General features: G+C 47.1%; 2 protein-coding genes across 2 annotated transcripts; both read left to right on the top strand.

Annotated features, from left to right (window-relative positions):
* The first annotated feature begins 9,718 nt into the window (after nucleotides 1-9,718).
* LOC123395650 lies at nucleotides 9,719-11,975 on the top strand. Its single transcript, XM_045090674.1, has 3 exons — nucleotides 9,719-10,229; nucleotides 10,486-11,228; nucleotides 11,329-11,975. Exons 1-3 carry the CDS (start codon nucleotides 9,927-9,929, stop codon nucleotides 11,774-11,776), a joined length of 1,494 nt encoding a protein of 497 aa, XP_044946609.1. The 5' UTR covers nucleotides 9,719-9,926; the 3' UTR covers nucleotides 11,777-11,975.
* A 6,375-nt stretch (nucleotides 11,976-18,350) lies between these two features.
* Nucleotides 18,351-19,194, top strand: LOC123399397. The gene has a single exon (XM_045093813.1). The coding sequence runs from the start codon at nucleotides 18,357-18,359 to the stop codon at nucleotides 18,954-18,956; it is 600 nt and encodes a 199-aa protein (XP_044949748.1). The 5' UTR covers nucleotides 18,351-18,356; the 3' UTR covers nucleotides 18,957-19,194.
* Nucleotides 19,195-22,837: the final 3,643 nt, after the last annotated feature.

The raw sequence follows: 22,837 nt of genomic DNA, 5'->3' as shown, positions 1-22,837 counted from the left end.
CTGACCTTAGTATTCTTAAGAGCGCAGTAACTGGTGATAGAAGTTTCAACATGGGAGCTATAATCGCGAGGAGGCTAAATAATAATGCTAATGAAGGGGATTTCTTTGGTGGGATCTATGCCACTCGCATAGAAAATTTTCTTGGAATACCCATCCGCACAAGAGATCCCCCGCTCCATACAGCTTTCCTTGATCGTGTCGCTATGACACGTTATCAGTTCCTTGAGAGGGATAATGAATCCCTCCTATACCGGTTAATATTTAACCGACAACGTGTTTTCCATATAACCCTTCCTGCTCCTGCCTTCTTTGACTTTTAGGTAAAACGGATATATTACATAACCAGAGGAGAGGCAGAGGAGTATGAGAGGGAGGCAAAGGCTGCTTACCTCCGTGATGCAGCTATTCAGGCGGTAGCTGTCGCGTTCCCGTACAACCCCCATTATGATTTTGGATATCGCCCGGACCAGCCGTGGGAGTAGACCAAATTAGGCCAAAAGCTTAAGCTTGGGGGAGTACGTGTTTCTCACCGACTTTATATTCATGCTCACACTTTCACCTTGTTAGTCGGTGTTCACACTTTGCCATTGTATCTTCCATGCTAGTTTATTTCTTTTTCTCGCTTTCTTCTTGTGTGTTTGTCTAGTTTGAGAAAAACAAAAAACAAAAAAATAGTAGTAAGTTTGCTTTCCAGCTTGCTTAGTGGTTTTCAAAAAGATTTCCCGTTCTTCTTTTGCTAGTTGGGAGCTTTCCCGTGTAAATAGTTTTCTTTTTATTTCGGTCAAGGTACAAGACTATGGTTAAAATGTTTAGTGGCTCTCACATGCATAATTGTTTATCCGTCATGGAGCCATATTACTTTGTCTTCTCCTCTCTATTTGCTTGCAGATTCCAGCTTAGTCCAATGCACGAACACTCTCATTATTATTCACATCATTCGGTCGTGCAAGTGAAAGGCAATAATGACGATATATGATGAAGTGACTGAGCCTGGAAAAGCTGGTATGAACTCGACCTATTTTGTTTTTGTAGATGTGACTATCTCATTGTTCCTAATTCAGCATTGTTATGAGAGAAACATGTTTGCAATGACAACTTAGAGATCATAGTTTCTGATGCCATGCTTAGTTAGCTAGGAGCTTATAATGGTTTGTCTTGATTGCCAACATCAATTTCAAGATGATTATGATGTAGTATGATAGGATGGTATCCTCCTTAGAATGATTCAAGTGGCTTGACTTGGCACATGTTCACACATGTAGTTGAAACAAAATCAACATAGCCTCTGTGAGTGTTTATGGTGATTTATATTCTATTCATGCTTGCACTCAACGTTGGTTAATTTCAATGCATATTGATGACTGTTGTCGCTCTCTAGTTGGTCGCTTCCCAGTCTTTTGCTAGCCTTCACTTGTACTATGTGGGAATACTACTTGTGCATCCACTTCCATAAACCGAAAGTTGTTCCATATGAGTCCACCATACCTACCTATATGCGGTATCTACCTGCCGTTCCAAGTAAATTTGCATGTGCCACTCTCTAAATCTTCAAGTAATAATCTCCTTTGTATGCCCGAACCGCTCATGTGATGACAAGGGGCGGTCAGTATCTTCCATGATAGGCATGTTATCCTTGATACGTGTTTATTCACTATCACTAACGAGAAAGGGGTTAGTAACTGGAATGCCCAGTTCCATGCTCAAATCGAAAATATAATTGCAAACAAAACTCCCCCTGGATTGTTGTTGGCATGGACGACACCTGAGGATTCGGCTAGTCGTGGAGTGTGATTGATCGGTGGTGGGGGAGTCAAAACTTTATTTTTCTGTTTGGGAACCGCCTATAATATGTGTAGCATGGAAGATGGTGAAAACTCTTGGTCATCGCGTTGACAATGAGAGCATACCACTCAAAATTATTTATCTCTGTTTTAAAAGCTTGAGCTCTGGCACCTCTGCAAATCAATGCTTCTGCGAAGGGCCTATCTATTTACGTTTCTATTGAGTCATCCTCTTCTTATAAAAGCACCAGTTAGAGGGCACCTCCATCATTTTTATGATTAGCTATGAATTGATTGAGTATGACTGTGACTCGATCTTCTTTGTCATAAATTACAATGTTCAGTCAGCCCTTGGTCTTTGAAGGTGCTCTGCATTTATGTTTTGCGGTCTCAAAAAGAGCGAGCGAGATACCATCTGTTCATATTGTTTCATGATTGTTTTGATTGAAGTGTTGACGTTTGAAACTTATTATTATTGCTCGCTAGTTGATTATGCCATTGATATGAGTACATCATGAGACCTAAATGTCATTGCTTATGTGGTTAGCTTATGATCTTGCTGAAAATTTGAATATGGGTTAGACATAATTACAACAAGATCAAACAGAGTTCGTAAAAGTTTTTCTTTTGTCTCTTTCAGTTTGTCAACTGAATTGCTTGAGGACAAGCATGGCTTTAAGCTTGGGGGAGTTGATACGTCTCCATCATATCTACTTTTCCAAACTCTTTGCCCTTGTTTTGGACTCTAATTTGCATGATTTGAATGGAACTAACCAGGACTGACGCTGTTTTCAGCAGAATTGCCATGGTGTTGTTTTTGCGTAGAAATAAAAGTTCTCGGAATGACCTGGAAATTTACGAGGATTTTTTGTGGAATATATAAAAAATACTGGCGCAAGAATTACCTGAAGACGCGGAGCCAGGAGCCCGCAAGCCCAGGAGGCGCGCCCCCTGGTCGCGCCTGGCAGGCTTGTGAGGCCCTCGTGGCTCCGCAGCCTCCAACTCCAGCTCTATATATTCTCTCTCGCTCGGAAAAATTAGGAGAGAAGAGTTCATCGCGTTTCATGACATGGAGCTGCCGTCACCACCTGTTCTTCCTCTGGAGGGCAGATCTGGAGTCCGTTCCGGGCTCCGGAGAGGGGAAATCGACGCCGTCGTCATCACCAACCATCCTTCATCGCCAATTCCATGATGCTCTTCACCGTTCGTGAGTAATCTCATCGTAGGTTTGCTGGACGGTGATTGGTTGGATGAGATCTATCATGTAATCGAGTTAGTTTTGATGGGGTTTGATCCCTAGTATCCACTATGTTCTAACATTGATGTTGCTACTACTTTGCTATGCTTAATGCTTGTCACTAGGGCCCGAGTGCCATTCTTTCAGATCTGAACCTATTATGTTTCCATCAATATATGTGTGTTCTTCATCCTATCTTGCAAGTTGTAGTCACCTACTATGTGTTATGACCCGGCAACCCCGGAGTGACAATAGCCGGAACCACTTCCGGAGATGACCATAGTATGAGGAGTTCATGTATTTACTATGTGGTAATACTTTGTTCCGGTTCTCTCTTAAAAGGAGACCTTAATATCCCTTAGTTTCCATTAGGACCCCGCTGCCACGGAAGGGATGGACAATAGATGTCATGCAAGTTCTTTCCCATAAGCACGTATGACTAAATACGGAATACATGCCTACATTACAATGGCGAACTAGAGCTAGTTACAAATCACCCCATGTTATAACTGTTACATGATGAATGTCATTCGACATAATTATCCATCACCGATCCAATGCCTACGAGTCTTTTCCTACTGCTACCGCTGCTACCGTTACTATCACACTACTTTGCTACTGAAACTTTGCTGCAGATACTAAATCTTTTAGGTGTGGTTGAATTGACAACTCAACTGCTAATACTCCAGAATATTCTTTGGCTTCCCCTTGTGTCGAATCAACAAATTTGGGTTGAATACTTTACCCTCGAAAACTGTTGCGATCCCCTATACTTGTGGGTTATCATCCAACACCACAACCCCAAGCACAACACCTCCGCTAGCCCGCACGCCTCCCACGAAGCCATCACTCCATGACCACGCAGAAGCCACCACCATCATCGCCGTCGGGCAAACGCCGGTCAGATCTGGCTAGGGGCCTTCCTTCACCCAGCCTGAGACACGTCCGCCCGCACCGACTAGCCAACCGCACCCATCGGGTAGCCATGTTGTATCCGCGGCAGACTCGTCGGAGAAGGCCGGCGAATTTCCATAGGAACCGCCCGATGCCCACGTAGTCCAGATCTGGACCAACAGCGCCGACACGGGCGCGCAGCCGCCACACCACGAGCCGCCGCCAAGACCACCGTCGCGCCTCCACCTGCAAACGCGCCACTAGCCTAAGCCACGTCCGCCGCGCCACCGGCCCCGCACACGCCCAGCGCCTCCGCTCGAGCCAGCCACCCCGCGCTAACCAAGCCCGAGAGAAAGAGAAAGGGGCCCTGCCGCCGGCCAACCCGAGGGGCTTTGTCCTGGCGGCTCCGGCCAACAACGGCGTCGAGGCAAAGAGGGAAGGGAGGCGAGAGGACGGGGATGGGAGCGCCACCCGCGGGAGGACGGCGCGTGTGTAGTAATTAACCTAGTCGTAGTCTAAACGTACACGTGTGTCCCAATTTGGTTAGTATTGCAAACCGAGTAGGATTAGTAGTAGTATTGCAAACCGAGTCAGTTTGCAGTAGGCCTAGCTTAGCAATATATATACGTATACCCCTGTGTAGTCTTTGTACCAGAAAAACGAAAAGCAATACAAAGCAAAGGCTCGACACGGGCCTTTAGCCATCAAATCCATCGATCAGTTTTATTCGTGTCGCTAGTTACGCAAGTTCCGTCAAGTAGCCGGCCGAAACAAGAATCACGTAGGCACGCCTGTACAGCTGCATACGCACGTTCAAAAGCCAACAATTGGTATCAGAGCCTCGACGATCTATGATGACGGACAGCGACGCTGAGTCGGTCAAGTCCGGCAGCGGCGGTGCCAAGGCGAACAAGAATGGCGACAAGGTGAAGAAGGGCGTCAAGTCAGCAACCGGTGGTGGAGGAACGAGCGGCGCCAACGTCCAGGCGCATCGCAACATCCCCATCCAGTACCCGATGCTCACCGACGCCAACTACGGCGTGTGGACGGTGAAGATGAAGATTATTCTTCGACCCCTTCGAGTGTGGGAGGCCATCACGGACGACGACGTCGACGAGGAGCGCGACGAAGGTGCCATGGCCGCCATAGCCCAGTCTGTGCCGGATTCCGTGCTGATGACATTGGCGGAGTTCGAGACGGCAAGAGAGGCGTGGAACGCACTCAAGGAGATGAGGATCGGAGAAGATCGCGTCACCAAGGAAAGGGCACAAGTGCTGAAGCGCCAATTTCACAAGTTGCAGATGCAGGAAACTGAATCGGTGAACGACTACGCCATGCGTCTTACTACTCTGGTGGGAGAGATCCACGCGCTTGGTTCAAAGCTCGAGGAGACCGAGATCGTGGAGAAGTTTTTCAGTTCAGTGACTGATAAATTCACGTACATCATCGACACGCTCGAGCAGCTTTACGACATCGACTACATGACCATAACGGAGGCGATCGGACGCTTGCGGACATGGGAAGAGAATGCTCGTGGCTGTCGGAAAGGCAAAGGAGGAGGTAGTGACCAACTCATGTACTCACGCGCAGATTGGGAGGCCCCAAGTAGCAAAGGAAGGCGTGACGGTGGCGAAGGCTCAAGCAACACGAAGGGCGATGGACAAACCGGAAAAGGCAAAGGAAAAGGCAAACCACAAGGTCGTGGTAAGGCGGGCCAATCTAATGAGCAGAAACCACGGAACTTGGACTTGTCCGAGGTCAAGTGCTATAACTGCAATAAGATGGGTCACTTTGTGAAGGATTGTCCAAAGCCTAACAAGCGGGAGATCAAGGCAAATTTGGCAAAGCAGGAAGACGAAGGTCCAGGTCTTCTGATGGTCGAAGTTTGTGATCTCGCTGAAACGGTGGTTGTGAAGCCAAGCGGGAAGGTGCTACTTCATGAGGAAAAAGTGACACCAAAGCTATCCGATGATCAGAACGTGTCGTGGTATCTCGACACGGGCGCTAGTAACCACATGACGGGGTGCAAGGAGAAATTCCTCGAGCTGGAATACGATGTTGAAGGCTCGGTCAAGTTCGGTGATGGTTCAGCTGTGGAGATTTGCGGGCAAGGATCTGTCCTCTTTGAGGGTCTCACAGGCGAACATCGCATACTCACCGGAGTGTACTACATCCCATGGCTGCGCAATAACATCATCTCTATTGGGAAGCTTGACGAGAATGGATGCAAGGTGAATATCGAGAGCGGAGTGATGACGATCTTCGACAACCTCCGAAACGTGCTAGCTCGTGTTAATCGCACACGGAATAGGCTCTATATCCTCAACCTTGATCAATCTCAACCGGAGTGTTGGCTCGCCAAGAGTGATGATGATTCGTGGTTATAGCATGCTAGATTTGGACACGTTAACTTCTACGCCTTGAAGAAGATGTCAAAGATGGAGATGGTATCCGGGATGCCAGTTATCGACCATGTTGATCGAGTATGTGACGGGTGCTTGGTTGGAAAACAGCACCGCAGGCCATTCCCTGCTCAGTCTACCTATCGTGCAAGTGATGCACTCGAGCTGCTCCATGGTGATCTATGTGGCCCTATCACCCCGGCAACTCACGTTGGAAAGAAGTATTTCTTCCTTGTGGTAGACGACTACTCAAGATATATGTGGGTCGTTCTCCTACGGTCTAAAGATGAGGCGTTTGAAGCATTTAAGAAGCTGAAGGCTGCAACAGAGATGGAACACAAGCTGAAGGTTCGCGCTCTACGGACAGATCGCGGCGGAGAGTTTACGTTGAATGAGTTCAACGACTACTGCGAGAAGATTGGCATAAAGAGGTTCCTCACGGCACCTTACACGCCGCAGCAGAATGGGGTAGTTGAAAGGCGCAATCGAACCGTCGTTGATATGGCAAGGAGTTTACTCAAGAGCAAGAACCTGTCGGGGACTTTTTGGGGAGAAGTTGTCTCGACGGCGGTCTATCTTCTCAACCGGGCTCCAACGAAGGCGGTGGTCGGCAAGACTCCGTATGAAGCAATTTACGGACGTAAGCCGAATGTGTCTCATCTACGGACGTTCGGGTGTGTGGCACATGTGAAGACGGCGGAGCCGCATCTCTCAAAGCTTGCCGATCGTAGCACCAAGATGGTTTTCATCGGATACGATAGGAGTTCCGGCACCAAGGCATACTGTTTCTACGATCCACAAACCAAGCGTCTACGGATTTCACGCGACGTCGTGTTTGAAGAAAACCAAGCGTGGAATTGGAGCGCCGCAGCCGACGATGCTCCAAATAGTAACATATTTGAAGTTGAATTTCCAACTGACGATGATGCAGCAGAAGATGTCCAGGTGGTTGGCAAGACGCCGAACCAAGGTGGCCACAATGGTAGTGATCATCATGGTGCCGACATCGACGACGACGTGCATAGGTCGCAAGGAGATATCGACAACAAAGCGCACGACATGGGTGGAGATCTCGACGACAACATCGACAATGAGGCGCATAGTGACGATGACAATCAAGATGATGGTCATGATCACGACGACTACGCCGACGACACGGATGTCGATGACACACCGGGTCTCAGCCGTCTTCCTCAAGTGCATCAACACCGACACAATTTGTGTCGCCTCCTTCGCAAGGCACAACGGACTCCTCACGACCTCGTCGCTACAAGACCCTCATGAAAGTCTACAAGTACACAAAGCCAGTTATGCTCGAATACTCCGGGCTATGTCTTTTCGGAGTTAAGGAGCCGGCGAACTTCGTAGAGGCGAGCAAAAGTCCTAGCTGGACGCACGCCATGGATGAGGAGATGAAGGCAATTGAGAGCAATGGCACGTGGACTTTGGTAACCCGACCTCCAAACCAAAAGACGATAGGTTTGAAGTGGGTTTACAAGTTAAAGAAGGACACGGAGGGTGCCATTGTGAAGTACAAGGCAAGACTCGTTGCAAAGGGCTACGTTCAACGTCAAGGAGTTGACTATGATGAGGTGTTTGCACCGATTGCTCGAATCAAGACGGTGAGAGTGCTCCTAGCTTTGGCAGCACAAGAGGATTGGAAGGTTCATCATATGGATGTTAAATCCGCTTTCCTCAACGGTGATCTCACAGAAGAAGTGTACGTGGAACAACCCCTCGGCTACGAGAAGAAAGGCGAAGAAGGGAAAGTTTACAAGCTCAAGAAGGCACTTTACGGGTTGAAGAAAGCGCCAAGAGCTTGGAACTCATAGTTAGACCGGAGTTTGGTCTCGCTCGGGTTCAAGAGATGTCCCCTCGAGCACGCAGTCTATACAAAGAACTCCAAAGGCTCAAACCTGCTAGTTGGAGTTTATGTCGACGATCTGATTATCACCGGAGATAGCGTACAAGAAATTGAACGTTTCAAGGCGCAAATGAAGAACAAGTTTAGCATGAGCGATCTGGGATTACTCAGCTATTACTTGGGCATCGAAGTGAAGCAAAGCTCCGGAGTGATTTCCCTATGTCAATCGGCTTATGCGGTCAAGTTATTGGAAAAGTGTGGCATGTCAGATTGCTACGAGACACAAGTTCCAATGGACCAACGTCACAAGTTGAGCAAGCGTAGCTCAAATCCGCCTGTGGACACCACAATGTATCGAAGCGTTGTGGGCAGCCTAAAATATTTGGTGCATTCCCGACCTGACTTGGCTTATTCAGTCGAGATCGTGAGTCGTTTCATGGAGAATCCGACAACCGAGCACATGAGCGCCGTCAATCAAATCTTGCGCTATGTGAAAGGCACCATTAATCTTGGTTGCACGTACAGAAAGGGAAAGGAAGGATTGATCCTTCGTGGATATTCAGATAGTGACATGGCAGGTGATGTTGATGACCGAAAGAGCACAACGGGCATGGTTTTCTACCTTGGCCCGAATCCGATTAGCTGGAATTCTCAGAAGCAAAAGGTGGTGGCACTGTCTTCATGCGAGGCAGAATACATAGCGGCAAGCACGGCGGCTTGTCAAGCAGTTTGGCTGAGAAGACTCCTAGTTATTCTTGCAAAGCGGGAGGTGCAGAAGGTGTCATTGAAGATCGACAACCAAGCTGCAATCTCATTGTGCAAAAATCCGGTTCATCACGAAAGGAGCAAGCACATAGATACCCGGTTCCACCACATCCGGGAGTGCGTTGAGGAAGGGATGATAGAAGTTATGCACGTGAATACGAAGGACCAGCTTGCCGATATTTTCACCAAGTCCCTCGGTCGACAAAAGTTCATCGAGATGAGGAAGAAAGTTGGAGTGCAAGCAATGAAGACACATCAACAAGGTTAAGGGATGAATGTAGTAATTAACTTAGTTGTAGTCTAAACGGACACGTGTGTCCTAATTTGGTTAGTATTACAAACCGAGTAGGATTAGTAGTAGTGTTGCAAACCGAGTCGGTTTGCAGTAGGCCTAGCTTAGCAATATATATACGTATACCCCTGTGTAGTCTTTGTACCAGAAAAACGAAAAGCAATACAAAGCAAAGGCTCGACACGGGCCTTTAGCCATCAAATCCATCGATCAGTTTTATTCATGTCGCTAGTTACGCAAATTCCGCCAAGTAGCCGGCCGAAGCAAGAATCATGTAGGCACGCCTGTACAGCTGTATACGCACGTTCAAAAGCCAACAGCGTGGCAGGGGTGGCTTCCTTAGGCAGTTTTTTGAATATTAACCAGGCTCTCGAGTAACCGTATATTTTATCATCATTTACGAGTGGCTTCAACTTATTTTTTCTCGAATATGAGTGGCTTCAACTTATTGGCTTCAACCCATATGTCTCCCTCATGCCACGGAAACAGAAGCCAATGAAAGAGAAGGGAGCATCCGGTCAAACAGGTAGACAAATCGTAATAGAAAAATCCCCACTAAGTGCTAAGAGGACAAGACCCCACATGGCCGGCGCAGCGAATGGCGGCCATCGCGAGGTCGACATGAGCACTCGGCGAGAAGAGGAGAGGACAGAGAACCGGCCGGGTTATTGAGGCGAGCCCACTCTCGGAGATGGGGCCGGCGGCGGCGTGGGAGGAACGGCGGACGCTTGTTCTGGTGAACCTGGCGTCCATCATGGAGCGCGCCGACGAGGCGCTGCTGCCGGCGGTGTACAGGGAGGTCGGAGCCGCCCTGCACGCCACGCCCACGGGCCTCGGCGCGCTCACACTCTACCGCTCCATCGTGCAGGCCGCGTGCTACCCGCTGGCCGCCTACGCCGCTTCCCGCCACAACCGCGCCCACGTCATCGCCGTGGGCGCGTTTCTCTGGGCCGCCGCCACCTTCCTCGTCGCCATCTCCGAAACCTTCCTCCAGGTGAGCCCGGCCGCTCAACCTCAACCTCCGCTCGCACTTCACGGCCAGCTCACGCTTCCTGCAGTACTACAAACTAGAAAGCCGGTGGCTAATTAAGTCACCCCAGCTGTCTCGCATACTGTAGATCTCGTCATCGATGATCTTAATTTCTTGTAGTAGCACTAACTGCATCTCCGTCGAAAGAATGATCATCCAAGCTCTGATCTGGGAAGCTCATTGCCGATTTGAAACTGAGAGCTATGCGCTGATTTGATAGGTAGCGGTTTCCAGAGGCCTGAACGGCATCGGCCTAGCGCTCGTCATACCGGCGGTACAGTCACTGGTGGCCGACTCCACCGACGACGACCACCGCGGCACGGCCTTCGGGTGGCTGCAGCTGACCAGCAGCATAGGGTCCATCATCGGGGGCTTCTCCGCCCTGCTACTGGCGCCGACCACCATCTTCGGGATCGAGGGATGGCGCTTCGCGTTCCACCTCGTGGCGGCCATCAGCGTCGTGGTGGGCGCCCTCGTGTGGTTCTTCGCCGTCGACCCCAACTTCCGGACGGACGTGGCATCGGCGGCGGAGAAACGGTCCGCGTGGGACGAGGCCAGGGAGCTGCTCAGGGAGGCCAAGTCGGTGATCCAGATCCCGACGTTCCAGATCTTCGTGGCGCAGGGCGTGAGCGGCTCGTTCCCGTGGTCGGCGATGTCGTTCCTGTCCATGTGGCTGGAGCTCATCGGGTTCAGCCACGCGGATACCGCCGTCTACATGACCGTGTTCGCCGTCGCGACGTCCCTGGGCGGCCTCCTCGGCGGCAAGATGGGCGACGCCCTCGCCCAGCGGTACCCGAACGCCGGCAGGATCGTGCTGTCGCAGATCAGCGCCGGCTCGGCCGTGCCTCTCGCCGGCATCCTGCTCCTCGGCCTCCCGGATGATCCGTCCAGCGGCCTCGCGCACGGGCTCGTCCTCTTCGTCATGGGACTCATCATTTCCTGGAATTCAGCCGCCACAAACAGGTAGACGATCGATGAAACCTGCGCATTCACCCTTAATTTGCTCCAGCACAATAAGAATCCTCACTTCATTTTGCTTGGTGTGCTGTGCACTGCACTGCAGCCCGATCTTCGCAGAGATCGTGCCGGTGAAGTCGAGGACGAGCATCTACGCGCTGGATAGGTCGTTCGAGTCGATCCTGGCCTCGTTCGCGCCGCCGGCCGTGGGCTTCCTGTCGCAGCACCTGTACGGGTTCAGGCTGGCGGACGGCGGCGCGGGGAAGGCCACCGCCGAGAGGGACCGGGAGAACGCGGCGTCGCTGGCCAAGGCGCTGTACACGGCCATCGCGATCCCGATGACGGTCTGCGCGCTCATATACTCGCTGCTGTACCGCACGTACCCGCGGGACAGGGAGCGCGCGCGGATGCAGTCGCTGATCGGGTCGGAGCTGCACCACATGGAGCTGGTCGAGGAGGGCCTCGACGGCGACGAGCGGTTCGAACTCTTCGAAACCGAGGCGGATGACAGTGATGTGGGAACCAAGAAGCTGCTGGCGAACCGGGAGTCGTGAGTCGTGGAGCGGAAAAGACGGGTTGTGCATCTAGAGGAGGGCTAAAGATGATCGACAATTCTATATTGGCGCCCACTGATTTTTTGTTTTCAAAACTAATATTACCGCCTACTGATTTGTAACACGAGAAGCAGCAATCTGCGTCAAAAAAACATGCAAAAACAAGCAAAAAGAAAAAGGTACACGTGTGTTTTTAAAAGGACATTTATAGGTCTCAGTCCACGCGGGCGGGGCATGCAATTTTTTAGGGAGTGCCTAGAACTCAGCTAGCTGAGATTTTCTATGCTCTTATTCACATAATATTATTGTATTTTATATATTATTTTTTAGCCCATCATTTTATTCTTTTGGGCTCACATGTCGTATTTTTGGTTGTTGTTGCTATGCGCCCATCTAACCGGCTCAATAACTACTCTTTTGATTCTTGTTTTTGCATGCCGCATCATTTAAAAAAAATCGATGTTAGAGAAAAAAAAGAATCAGCAAAAAAGTTACGTAATGGCTTGTTAGCTTTTGTTTAGAATGAACTGTTGCTTTCATTGATGATCTGTGAAGATTAAATACATACGGAACCGTCGCCACGAACGAATGCGTCCGCTCGTGGGGGTCGTGGGAAAAACCGCCGCGTCGGTTGGCTAGGAACCGTACGAAGTGTTTCTGTACAAGGGAGGACTATTCCCTAAGTAGCATAATTAGTTTAAATCCTAACACTCCCCTAATCCTCGCTTGTCCTTGAGACCGATCATCTTTGAAAAATCTCCTCCAAAACCGTGTGGGAAAAGTTGAGAAGAAAACATACAATATGCCATGAAAAACTCCTTCTAAAACCCAGTGAAAAAATAAGGAGAAAATGACATATATCGTCCATGCTTGCATTGATATTGCCTCATTAAAAACCTTCCGTGAGAAACCATGTGAAAAACTCACAAAGGAAAAGAGTGCAATATAAAAGATCTCATGATCTTAACATGTTATATCCTAGGAGATTTCTCCCCTGAATTTTGCAAGTCTCGAAGTCGTCTCATACCAATTCCATTTACATACTTATGGAATAAAGAACTTGGTAAAGACTTAGTAAATAGATCAGCGAGATTATCGCATGACTTCGTTTGCAAAATACTTATCTCCCCCTTCTCTTGCAGATCATGGGGATAAAATAATTTAGGAGAAATATGCTTTGTAATATTGCTCTTAATATAACCCGTTTGCATTTGTGTAATGCAAGCAGCATTATCTTCGTAGATAATAGTGGGTGATTTTACCGAACCAATCCCACTTGAACTTTGGACAAAGTTCATCATTCTGCGAAGCCATACACATTCACGTGATGCCTCGAACAAAGCAATTATCTCAGAATGATTGGTGGACGTTGCCACTAAGGTTTGCTTTGTTGACTTCCAAGAGAAGGTCGTACCTCCATGTAAGAAGATAAAACCAGTCTGCGATCTGGCATCATGGGGATCTGACAAGTATCCAGCATCGCAATATCCCATCATGGTTCTCTCTTGATTTTTCTGATAGAATAAACCAAGATCTTTGGTGCCTTGAAGATATCTGAAAATATTCTTCACACCAACCCAATGCCTTTTTGTTGGTGATGCACTGTATCTAGCCAGTAAATTAGCTGCAAATGCTATATCAGATCTAGTGCAGTTTGCTAGATAAATTAGTGCACCAATGGCACTGAGATATGGAAACTCTGGTCCCAATATCTCTTCATCATCACCCTTAGGCCTAAATGGGTCCTTGTCTCTGTCAAGTGACCTGACGACCATAGGTGTTTTTGATGGGTACGCTTTATCCATATTGAACTTTTCCAGTATCTTTTGGATGTAAGCAGACTGATGAACAAGTATTCCTGAAGAAAAATGTTCAAGTTGCAAACCAAGACAAAATTTGGTTTTACCAAAATCTTTCATCTCAAATTCCGTCTTGAGATGATTACTTGGCTCATGTATTTCATGTGTAGTCCCAATGATATTCAAGTCATCAACATACACGGAAATTATACAAAATCCATCAGTGGATTTCTTGATGAACACACATGGGCAATCATTGTTGTTTGAGTAACCCTTCTCCAGAAGGAACTCACTTAGTCGGTATACCACATTCTACCCGACTGTTTCAAGCCGTATAACGACTTCAGTAGCTTTACGCAATACATGTTGCGGTTAGCTTTTGGATCTGGAATCTTCAGTCCCTCGGGAACTTTCATATAGATATCCGTCTTAAGTGACTCATATAAATATGCAGTCACAACATCCCTCAATTGGATATACAAATTCATTTGCACTGCCAGTGATATCAAGTATCGGTACGTGATTCCACTCATCACAGGAGAATATGTTCCATCATAATCTATGTCGGGTCTCTGTGTAAACCCTTGTGCTACAAGCCTCGCTTTATATCTCACCACCTCATTGTTTTCGTTCCTTTTACGAACAAAAACCCATTTTGCCCCCACGGGGAAAACATTATGAGGAGTAGGTATTACTGCAGTAAATACCTCTCTCTTGGCAAGCGAGCGCAATTCGTCCTCTATTGCAACCTTCCAATTGGACCAGTCTGAGCGTTTCATACACTCTGCCATGGACTTAGGTTCAAGATCCAATGCCAGGTCATCTGCAATCTTTGAGGCGAAAAATATGTCGACAATTGTAGTCTTTCTGTTGAATGATTCTCCTCATTCAACATAGTTGATGGAAATCTCATCAATACCTTCTAACTCATTGTGATTTCCCACAACAATCGAGTCAAAGTGTACCGATGTCCCAGCACCAATATTTGTGTGCACAGTTGTGTTGTGTTCCGGATGCATAACATCCTTTAGGTGTCTTTCAACACTAGGTTGAATATCAACACGCGGTTGACCTGCATTTACTATTTGAGGGATCCTCACTTCCCGCGGACGCTTCTGAGAAGCCTTGTCCTTTTTGTCCAGTTTTCTCCCCCTCTTGGGCGGTTGAGTGGTCTTATGAGATATCTCAACTCTCTCTGGAACATTCATAGCGGGAACATGGGATTTAGTTACACCTTTATAGTCAGTAAATGCATCTGGCAGATTATTTGCAATATTTTGCAAATTAATAATCTTCTGAACTTCCAGTTCAGATTCATTCGTACGTGGATCTAAGGACTGAATGCCTTTGACATTCCAATCTATTTCCCGACATTCTCTGTGGTTCTTTTCTCCCCCTAATGCCGGAAAATTATCCTCATCGAAGATGCAATCAGCGTACCAGGCTGTAAATAAATCCCTTGTTAGATGCTCCAGGTACTTTATGATCGACGGAGAATTGTACCCCACATAGATCCCCATTTTTCTATGTGGACCCATCGATGTACGCTGAGGTGGTGATATCGGTACGTACACAGCGCAACCGAATCTTCGAAGATGGGAAATATTTGGTTGATTTCCACGTACTAACTGCAGCGGGGAGGCTGTATGATATGCAGTTGGTCGAATTTGTATCAACTCTGCGGCATGCAATACCGCATGTCCCCAACAAGAAGTTGCAAGATTACAATTCTGTAGGAGTGGCCTTGCTATCAACTTGATCCTCTTGATAAGTGATTCCGCAAGACCATTTTGTGTGTGTACATATGGTACAGAATGCTCCACAGTTATGCCCAAGGCTAGGCAGTAATCATTGAATGCTCGTGAACTAAATTCAGCAGCATTATCCATTCTTATGGATTTTATCCTGTGTTCAGGATGATTTGCCCTCAGTTTAATGATTTGAGCAATCAGCTTTGCAAAAGCATGCTTCCTTGTTGATAATAAACACACATTAGACCATCTTGTTGATGCATCAATGAGCACCATAAAATATCTAAATGGTCCCGATAATGGTTGAATTGGACCACATATATCTCCTTGAATACGTTCAAGAAAATTAAGTGGTTCATTCTTGATCTTCAGATATGAAGGTCTTGTGATTGATTTCCCAGTTGCACATGCAGTGCATACGAAATCCGAGGATTTGGGGAAAGTAGCAACCGTTATGTTGTGTCCAGTTGAACCCTCAATAATTTTGCTCATCATCCCCACACCAGGATGACCCAGGCGTTCATGCCATATCTTGAACTTGTCAAGATTCTGAAAAATTATTTTGTATGCCAAATGTTGCTCTGGCTTGATGTATGTGTAATACAGTCCAGAAGATAGAGCAGACAGTCTCTCAAGGGTTTCCTTGTCGGATCCCTTCTGCTGAGTTATGAGCAGGCTTTCAACCGCATTGTCTTCATGAGTTTCCATGTGGTAGCCATTCATGCGGATATCCTTAAAACTCAACAGGGTATGAGTTGAATCCGGATACAATAAAGCCTCCTGGATTTCGAGTTTTGTACCATTCAGGAGTGTAAATGTGGCTTGACCAGAACCAACAATTACCGTGTCATGACCACCAATTGTCATAACACTTTCCTTACTCTTTTTGAGACTTCGAAAGTATTTAACTTCCCTTAGAATTGTGTTAGAGTCACCATTGTCCACTAAACAAATTTCCTCCTCCATTGGATTGTTTCTCGAAGTTTTCTATAGAGTAAAAGAATAAAATTCATTATTTATTCAATCTCATATAGAAATAACACATACATTACATACTATGGATATCTGCTACATATTATAATACATTATGTTTAAGGACATAATTATTACAATACCATATGTCTGAGGACATGATTATTTTACAACACACAATATAACTAAGGACATATCACAATACTTATGACATTATTGGAAGATCAAAGCATATCTCCATATATGTCATTAGTAGAAGTGAAATCCACCAACATGTCATCAACAGTAAGTGGTGGTCCTTCTTTTTGCTGAGCCTGATCTTGGTTCTCCATGTTGTCATGAACTGCGTTCAGATGAACGTCTTGAGAACTTTCAATCATTGGACCAGTGAAGCGAGCTTCGTACTAGTTCCCTTGAGCCTTTTTGCCCTTGCCAATCGATTGCTGATACAGCGTCACCAAATGCTTAGAAGTTGTACACTTCCTTGCATGATGAGTAGTACAACCACATCTGTAGCAAGCTTGAGAGCTGCTACCCTTATCATTTTTCTTAAAATGATTCTTACTCTTTTGTACTCCATTGCTATTCTGATTCTCATTGCGTCTCCACTTTACTTTAAACTTCCTATGGTTCCTTTTGGGACCACGGGACTTTTGAGTATTCTGAGAATTAAAATGTGCTTCAGGCAGCGGCAGTGTTCCCGTTGGACGGGACATATTATTCTTATCGAGAATTTCACTATGCTTTTCTGCATGAAGGAGTGCATATATCAACTCAGAATGCTTCTTGTATTTCTGCTGACGATGTTGTTCAGCAAGAATCCTCATATTAGGATGGAAAGTAGAGAGTGTCTTGTCAATGAGATCCGCATCTGAAACTGCACTATTACAGAATCTCAACTTAGAGTTGATCTGATGCACAGCAGAATTGTACGCTGCAACGGACTTAAAATCCTGGAGACGGATAAGTGCCCATTCTCTTTGCGCTTCAGGCAACATCACCAACCTTTGTTGATCATGACGCTCCTTTAAGGAGTTCCACAATGATAGAGGATTTTCCTCCATCATATACTCTTCTTTCAGAGCAGGATCAAGGTGGTGTCGAATGAAGTGCAAAGAAGCATACTTTGCCGTATCTACGATAGCAGGAGTACCTTGAGTAGGTGTGGTTATAGTGCTAATCAGATTCCTGGCCGTCAAGTTAATCTTGACATCCATGGCCCAGGTCAGATAATTTCTGCCATCAATGGCAAGCTCAGCAAATTCCCTCTTGGATATGTCAGCCAAATCCTGCATGAAAAATATCATGCGCATTAATTTACACTCATGTAAATTAATTGTGTGTAAAATAAAATGCTTGATTAAATATAAAGGTCTAGGAAAAGCCTAAACGACCCAAAATATGACTGTCTACAAAAAATAATCACCATGAAATGGCGTAGATCTTTGTTTTGTAGAACACATAGAGGTAATCACCACAAAGTGGCGTAGACACTCGTATGGCGATTTTTATGCCATAATATGTGTGCTTTCATTTTTTGCTTTGAGGTAATCACTACCAAGTAGTGCGGACCTTAATCTCATGGTACTTTGTACAACCTTGTGTTATTTAAAACACTTTGAAGGTAATCACCATGTGGTGTAGACCCCACGGTCGTGAACAAAGCATACATTGCATTAGATGCAATCTATAAGATATATGCAAAAACTGAAAGTAGTCATATAATTTTCAAGCATAATCAACATGTAGCAATTAAAAATTGCATCCATACACATGTTGACATAAAATAAGCAGATATTACATAATACTATGTTAGAAAATACTAACAAACACATATGTATAAAAACTGAAAAAGCTAGAAGCTAATCAGAAAAGAAAACTAAAGAAATGACAGTAGGTCAAATAGACCAGCCTACTACCATGGCCAAGCCATCATTTTTTTTCTTTTTTTTATTGCATGCCCAACTAGCCAACTAGGCCTAGTAGGATAACACATACGTGTACCGCGTCGGTGGAAAGTAATTAAGAGCCAGTGCCCAAGCGGTGGTGGGCTGCTGCATGTGGTTGTTGTGGTGGCACGTGGTGATGTTGGTGGGTGGTGGATGGATAGCTAATGGATGGATAAGAGGCATGAAACACATCTGGTTCCATCGTCTTCTCCATCCCGTTAGCCAGCAATTGCTACTTCCACCAACCTCCATCACTGAAGTCTGCACAAGCACCACCAACCTCCCCCACCGGTGGCAGCCTCACCAGTGCGGAGAAGAAGGCCCCGGCGCGGCGTCCTCTTCCTCCTCTGAAGAAGACCCTCCAGGCAGGTGCGTCCCGGGAGCAACTCCATTGGAGTGGCCATTGGCCAACCCAAGGTTCACCGGGCTCCATCGTCCCGGGCGACGGCCGGCGTGCTGCAGCACGGCGCGTGGCACTATGTGCGAGTGGCGGGGCACTGAGGGACCGTTGGAGGTGCTCGCCATGTTGTTGAAGACCTCCCCACGCGCAACAGTTGGCGTGGGGAGGCGCAGCCCAAGACTAGCGCTTGACGAGGAAACACGAGCGACGACAACCTCGTGCGTCGGCGTCGGAGATGGAAGACGCGAGGAGTCCGGTTGTGCATGCTCCGCGGGCAGCACGGGCTCGGCTTCCTCCTGGACCACGTAGTCCAGTGGTGGTGACTGCGACAGAGTCACGCATGGCCCCCATCCGTGCACTGGGCATGGATGTGGTGGTGGAGGCGCCGCAAGTTCCGGCTCAACGGCGTCGACGTCCATTGCTCCGTCCACAGGCTCCATTACTTCGTCCGCGTACAAGTTCGGAGCAGCCGGTCCGGCAAGGATCCAGGCCGGGAGCGGCGCCGGCGCCGGTTCACGCGAAGCACCGAAAGGCCAAGCACCGTGGCGACCACGGGCGCCATGCCTAAGACGTGGTGCATGGCGGCGGAAACCGTTCCGGCGGCCACCGAACCGGCGAAGATCGCGGGCGTGGCGGTTGTGGCGGCGAAGTCCGCCAACACAATGACGACGGCGACGGCTGTGTCGACGTCGACCGCCGTCACGAATGAGGTGCAGGAAGAAGGATAGGAGACCACGAGGCATCCTCTTACCTTCTCCTTTCCTCCCTTCTGTCTTCTTTGTCTCGGCGACTCTCGCCGGAGTTGTTTTGCCTTTTCTCTGCTCTCGGTAGAGTTACGGGCCGATAACGTGTTTAGAATGAACTGTTGCTTTCATTGATGATCTGTGAAGATTAAATACACACGTAACCGTCGCCACGAACGAATGCGTCCGCTTGTGGGGGTCGTGGGAAAAACCGCCGCGTCGGTTGGCTAGGAACCGTACGAAGCGTTTCTGTACAAGGGAGGATTATTCCCTAATTAACATAATTAGTTTAAATCCTAACAGCTTTAACCACTTTAACCACTAAACATTCTTATACAAAGAAGTATTGTGTCCTTATTATACAAAGAAGTATTATTCTGTGTATGACTCTTTCGTCGTGTCACATGCCCAAACATTTAATAATATTTTTATGAAATAATATATTGCCTATAATAAAAAATTTGAGAAATAGTTTGCTTCATGACTCTTTTCAAAACCTCTTTCCAAAAACTTTTCTTTTCAAGTGGTATGTTAAAGACCATTTAGTGCTTGAGTCCTTGATTAAGATCCTTTTAAATTCTTTATTTAATAAAAAAGGGGATACTCTCGTAAATTTAACCATGTTTGTTTGAATCTTAATTTCTGTTTTTTCCATTTGATTTTAGAACCACTTTTTTTTCCCTAATTATAAAGTTTTTGAAAATCATGTTGGGACTTGAGTGCTTGCATCAAAACATTTCTTTTCTTCTGACAAATTCATTGGATAACCTTTTAGTAAATATTTTTGTCAATGTTTCTTTTATTCAAATGACTTGTAATTTCTTTTAAGGCCTCTTTTTGTACTACAACCTATCGACAAATTCTTCTAAAAATTCTACAAAAAATTGATGGAGGTAGGAGATGTCCCTCAACCAATTTTATGCAAAAACATATCCTAATGTTTTGGAAAATTTGAGCTTATTATTTTCTTTCCTATTCTGACCCAATTTGGTGTTTTGAACTACAACACCTAGATATAACCTTTCAAAAATCCTATAAAAAATTGGGGATATCAAGGCATGCATGGGATTCACTTTTATGTAAAAACCCAACTTTGTGCTTTGAAAATATGTAGCAAAACAACCCTTTTTCTATTCTGGTCCAGCTTGATGAATTGTACTGCAACCCTCATTTTGATTGCCCCAATGACCCTGAGATTTTTCATGCTTGTAGAACACCCTACCAAACCCTTAAGTTCCAATGATGAGATCCTTTGGAATGTCTTTGGCCCATGTTTTAATGCCCCCAAGGTTCTGTCCAGAAAAGTTTTTCTCCAAAAGTTGTACTAACAATATTTTCCTTTTCTCGAACTAACCCTACCACTTTGACTAACACGAAAAGAGAGTGTGGTCTCGAGATTTTGGTTGGCTTCTTAGTCCTTTTGATGCCACTAGCAATCTATCGAACGGGTTGTGTGCATGTGTAGTTTTGGCCAGATCTGGTTTGGTCCAAAGATTGCATAGGGGACTTTCTCCCCTGGCCCAACCAGCTTGTCAACTAACGTTCCCCTTGCCCTTAGCCTAGCCATGTGCAATTTCACTAGCATTGGAGCTCTTTTGGGTGCTCCGGCATTCCGTCGAACACCCTGGGTGCCTGCCCAGAGCGCGCCGGGAGAGCACGTTTTACACGCGCGTCCATGCGCCCCTTGCCCTCTGGTCAGCCTGCAGAGCCGCGTCACCCCCCCCCCCCTCCCCTCCCCCACTCGACCAATTGTAACCGCCCCTGTGTCGTGCAGCCCTTCGACCTTGGCAGCGCTCGCAAGCTGGTTGACGGCGGCAGCATCTGCCGCAACGATGGCAGCGCCGCCCGAGCCCCTCCAGCGCTCCAGCTGTCCGCGGTCCCACCCCTGCGTCGTCCTCCTGTTACTGTCGCCCTTGCTATGCCCAGCCTGTCGTCCCTGCCACCCCTGGGCCGTCGCCAGAGCTTGTCGCCGGCGTGCTTATCCTCAGCACCGTGGAACCGCCTCTGGACGGCTATAAATAGCCCCTAGAGATGCAGCAGGCTCCATCGCCCCCCTATTGATCGTATCTAGCATTCTGTAGCAGTAATTCGGCCGAAGATGGCCATCTTGCTCACCTCCGGTAGCCTAGCCACCGCAGCCTCCCTCGTTAAATTAGCCGCAGCCCGCGCCTCCCCGCACGAAGCTCCTCCTCGTTTAGCCCCGTGACAGCCAGAGGGAGTTTTTCCCCGTAGCCACGAGTACCGAAGACCTCGGGCTGCACAGGCCTCTCGAAGGCCGACGCCATCGTCCGTCGGAGCCCGCGTCACCGGCGATTCCCTTCATCCCCGCGCCTGTGGAGACCACCAGGAGAGTCGCCAGGACCCCCTGAACCCATTCCCGTGCCGCAGCACGCGAGATCTGCAGCCAATCGCCGTATTCTTGGCGTATTTTTCAGTGAGGCGTATTTTTCCGTAGTTGTCTCTGTAAATACGTTTTCCCTGCTGGGAAACGTATTTTTGGCCGAAGCGTTTTCTATTCTTCCCCTCTTTAAAAACAGATTTGACCGGAGAGTTTGAGTGCTCATAACTTTTTAACCGCAACTCCGAATGGATTGATTCTTTTTCCAACCTCTGTAAAGTTTCCTCTAGTTTATTTACAAATTTATTTCAAAAACAATCATACAACTTTTTGTGCTATTTTGAAACTGTGTATTAATTCAAATATTTTCAAAATAGGAACTTGGAGAGAGGAGGCTTACTTCAATATTTTGGGGTGCACACCACCCTCCTCAACTCCAAAGGCAAGCATCTTGAACTCTGGTTTGCATTAAGTCTGTGTTTTTTGTTGTGATGCTTTGAATGTGTGATTTATGTTATGTTGGTAAAGAACCCCACATAAAATCATATCAGGGCATGGGTGCATGAGATAAGGGTGTTATTGATTTTATGTGATGCACATGGTAAGTGGGTAATACCCCATGCCTCGTATGCCATGCTGGTCCGGACAACCTCAGAGGGAGGTTTGTCATGGATATTATGAGACCATGGACTGACATCTCGCGGGATGAGAGTGGTCAGTGAGAGCATACCGAGGTCTGATGGTGGTAACACTGAGGTTTATCATTCAGAAAAATTATGCGATACTCACCCTTGCAGGAAAAACTTAACCTCCTAAGTCGACTGTAGATGGAGTCTTGTCAGTATATCACCTTTCCTTTCGTGCTGCCACAGGTCTTTCCGAAAGGGAATACGGTTTAGTAGTTCGTAAATCTATTACCAGGTACACACCAAGTAGAGGGGCTGGGATGAACATATCACTATTAGAAAAAGGGTTATAGCTAATATGGACATTAATGACGCACCATGTATGTGGTGCGCACTGCTATATAGCAGTGGCGCACCAGAGACTGGTGCGCCATTAGTCTCCGTATTACTAATGGCGCACCTTGTGTGTGGTGCGTCATTACT

The sequence above is a fragment of the Hordeum vulgare genome, chromosome 5H (assembly GCF_904849725.1).
Source record: "Hordeum vulgare subsp. vulgare chromosome 5H, MorexV3_pseudomolecules_assembly, whole genome shotgun sequence".
Lineage (NCBI taxonomy): Eukaryota > Viridiplantae > Streptophyta > Magnoliopsida > Poales > Poaceae > Hordeum > Hordeum vulgare.
The sequence above is the reverse complement of the archived record's forward strand: the minus strand, read 5'-3'. Positions and strand labels throughout refer to the sequence as shown.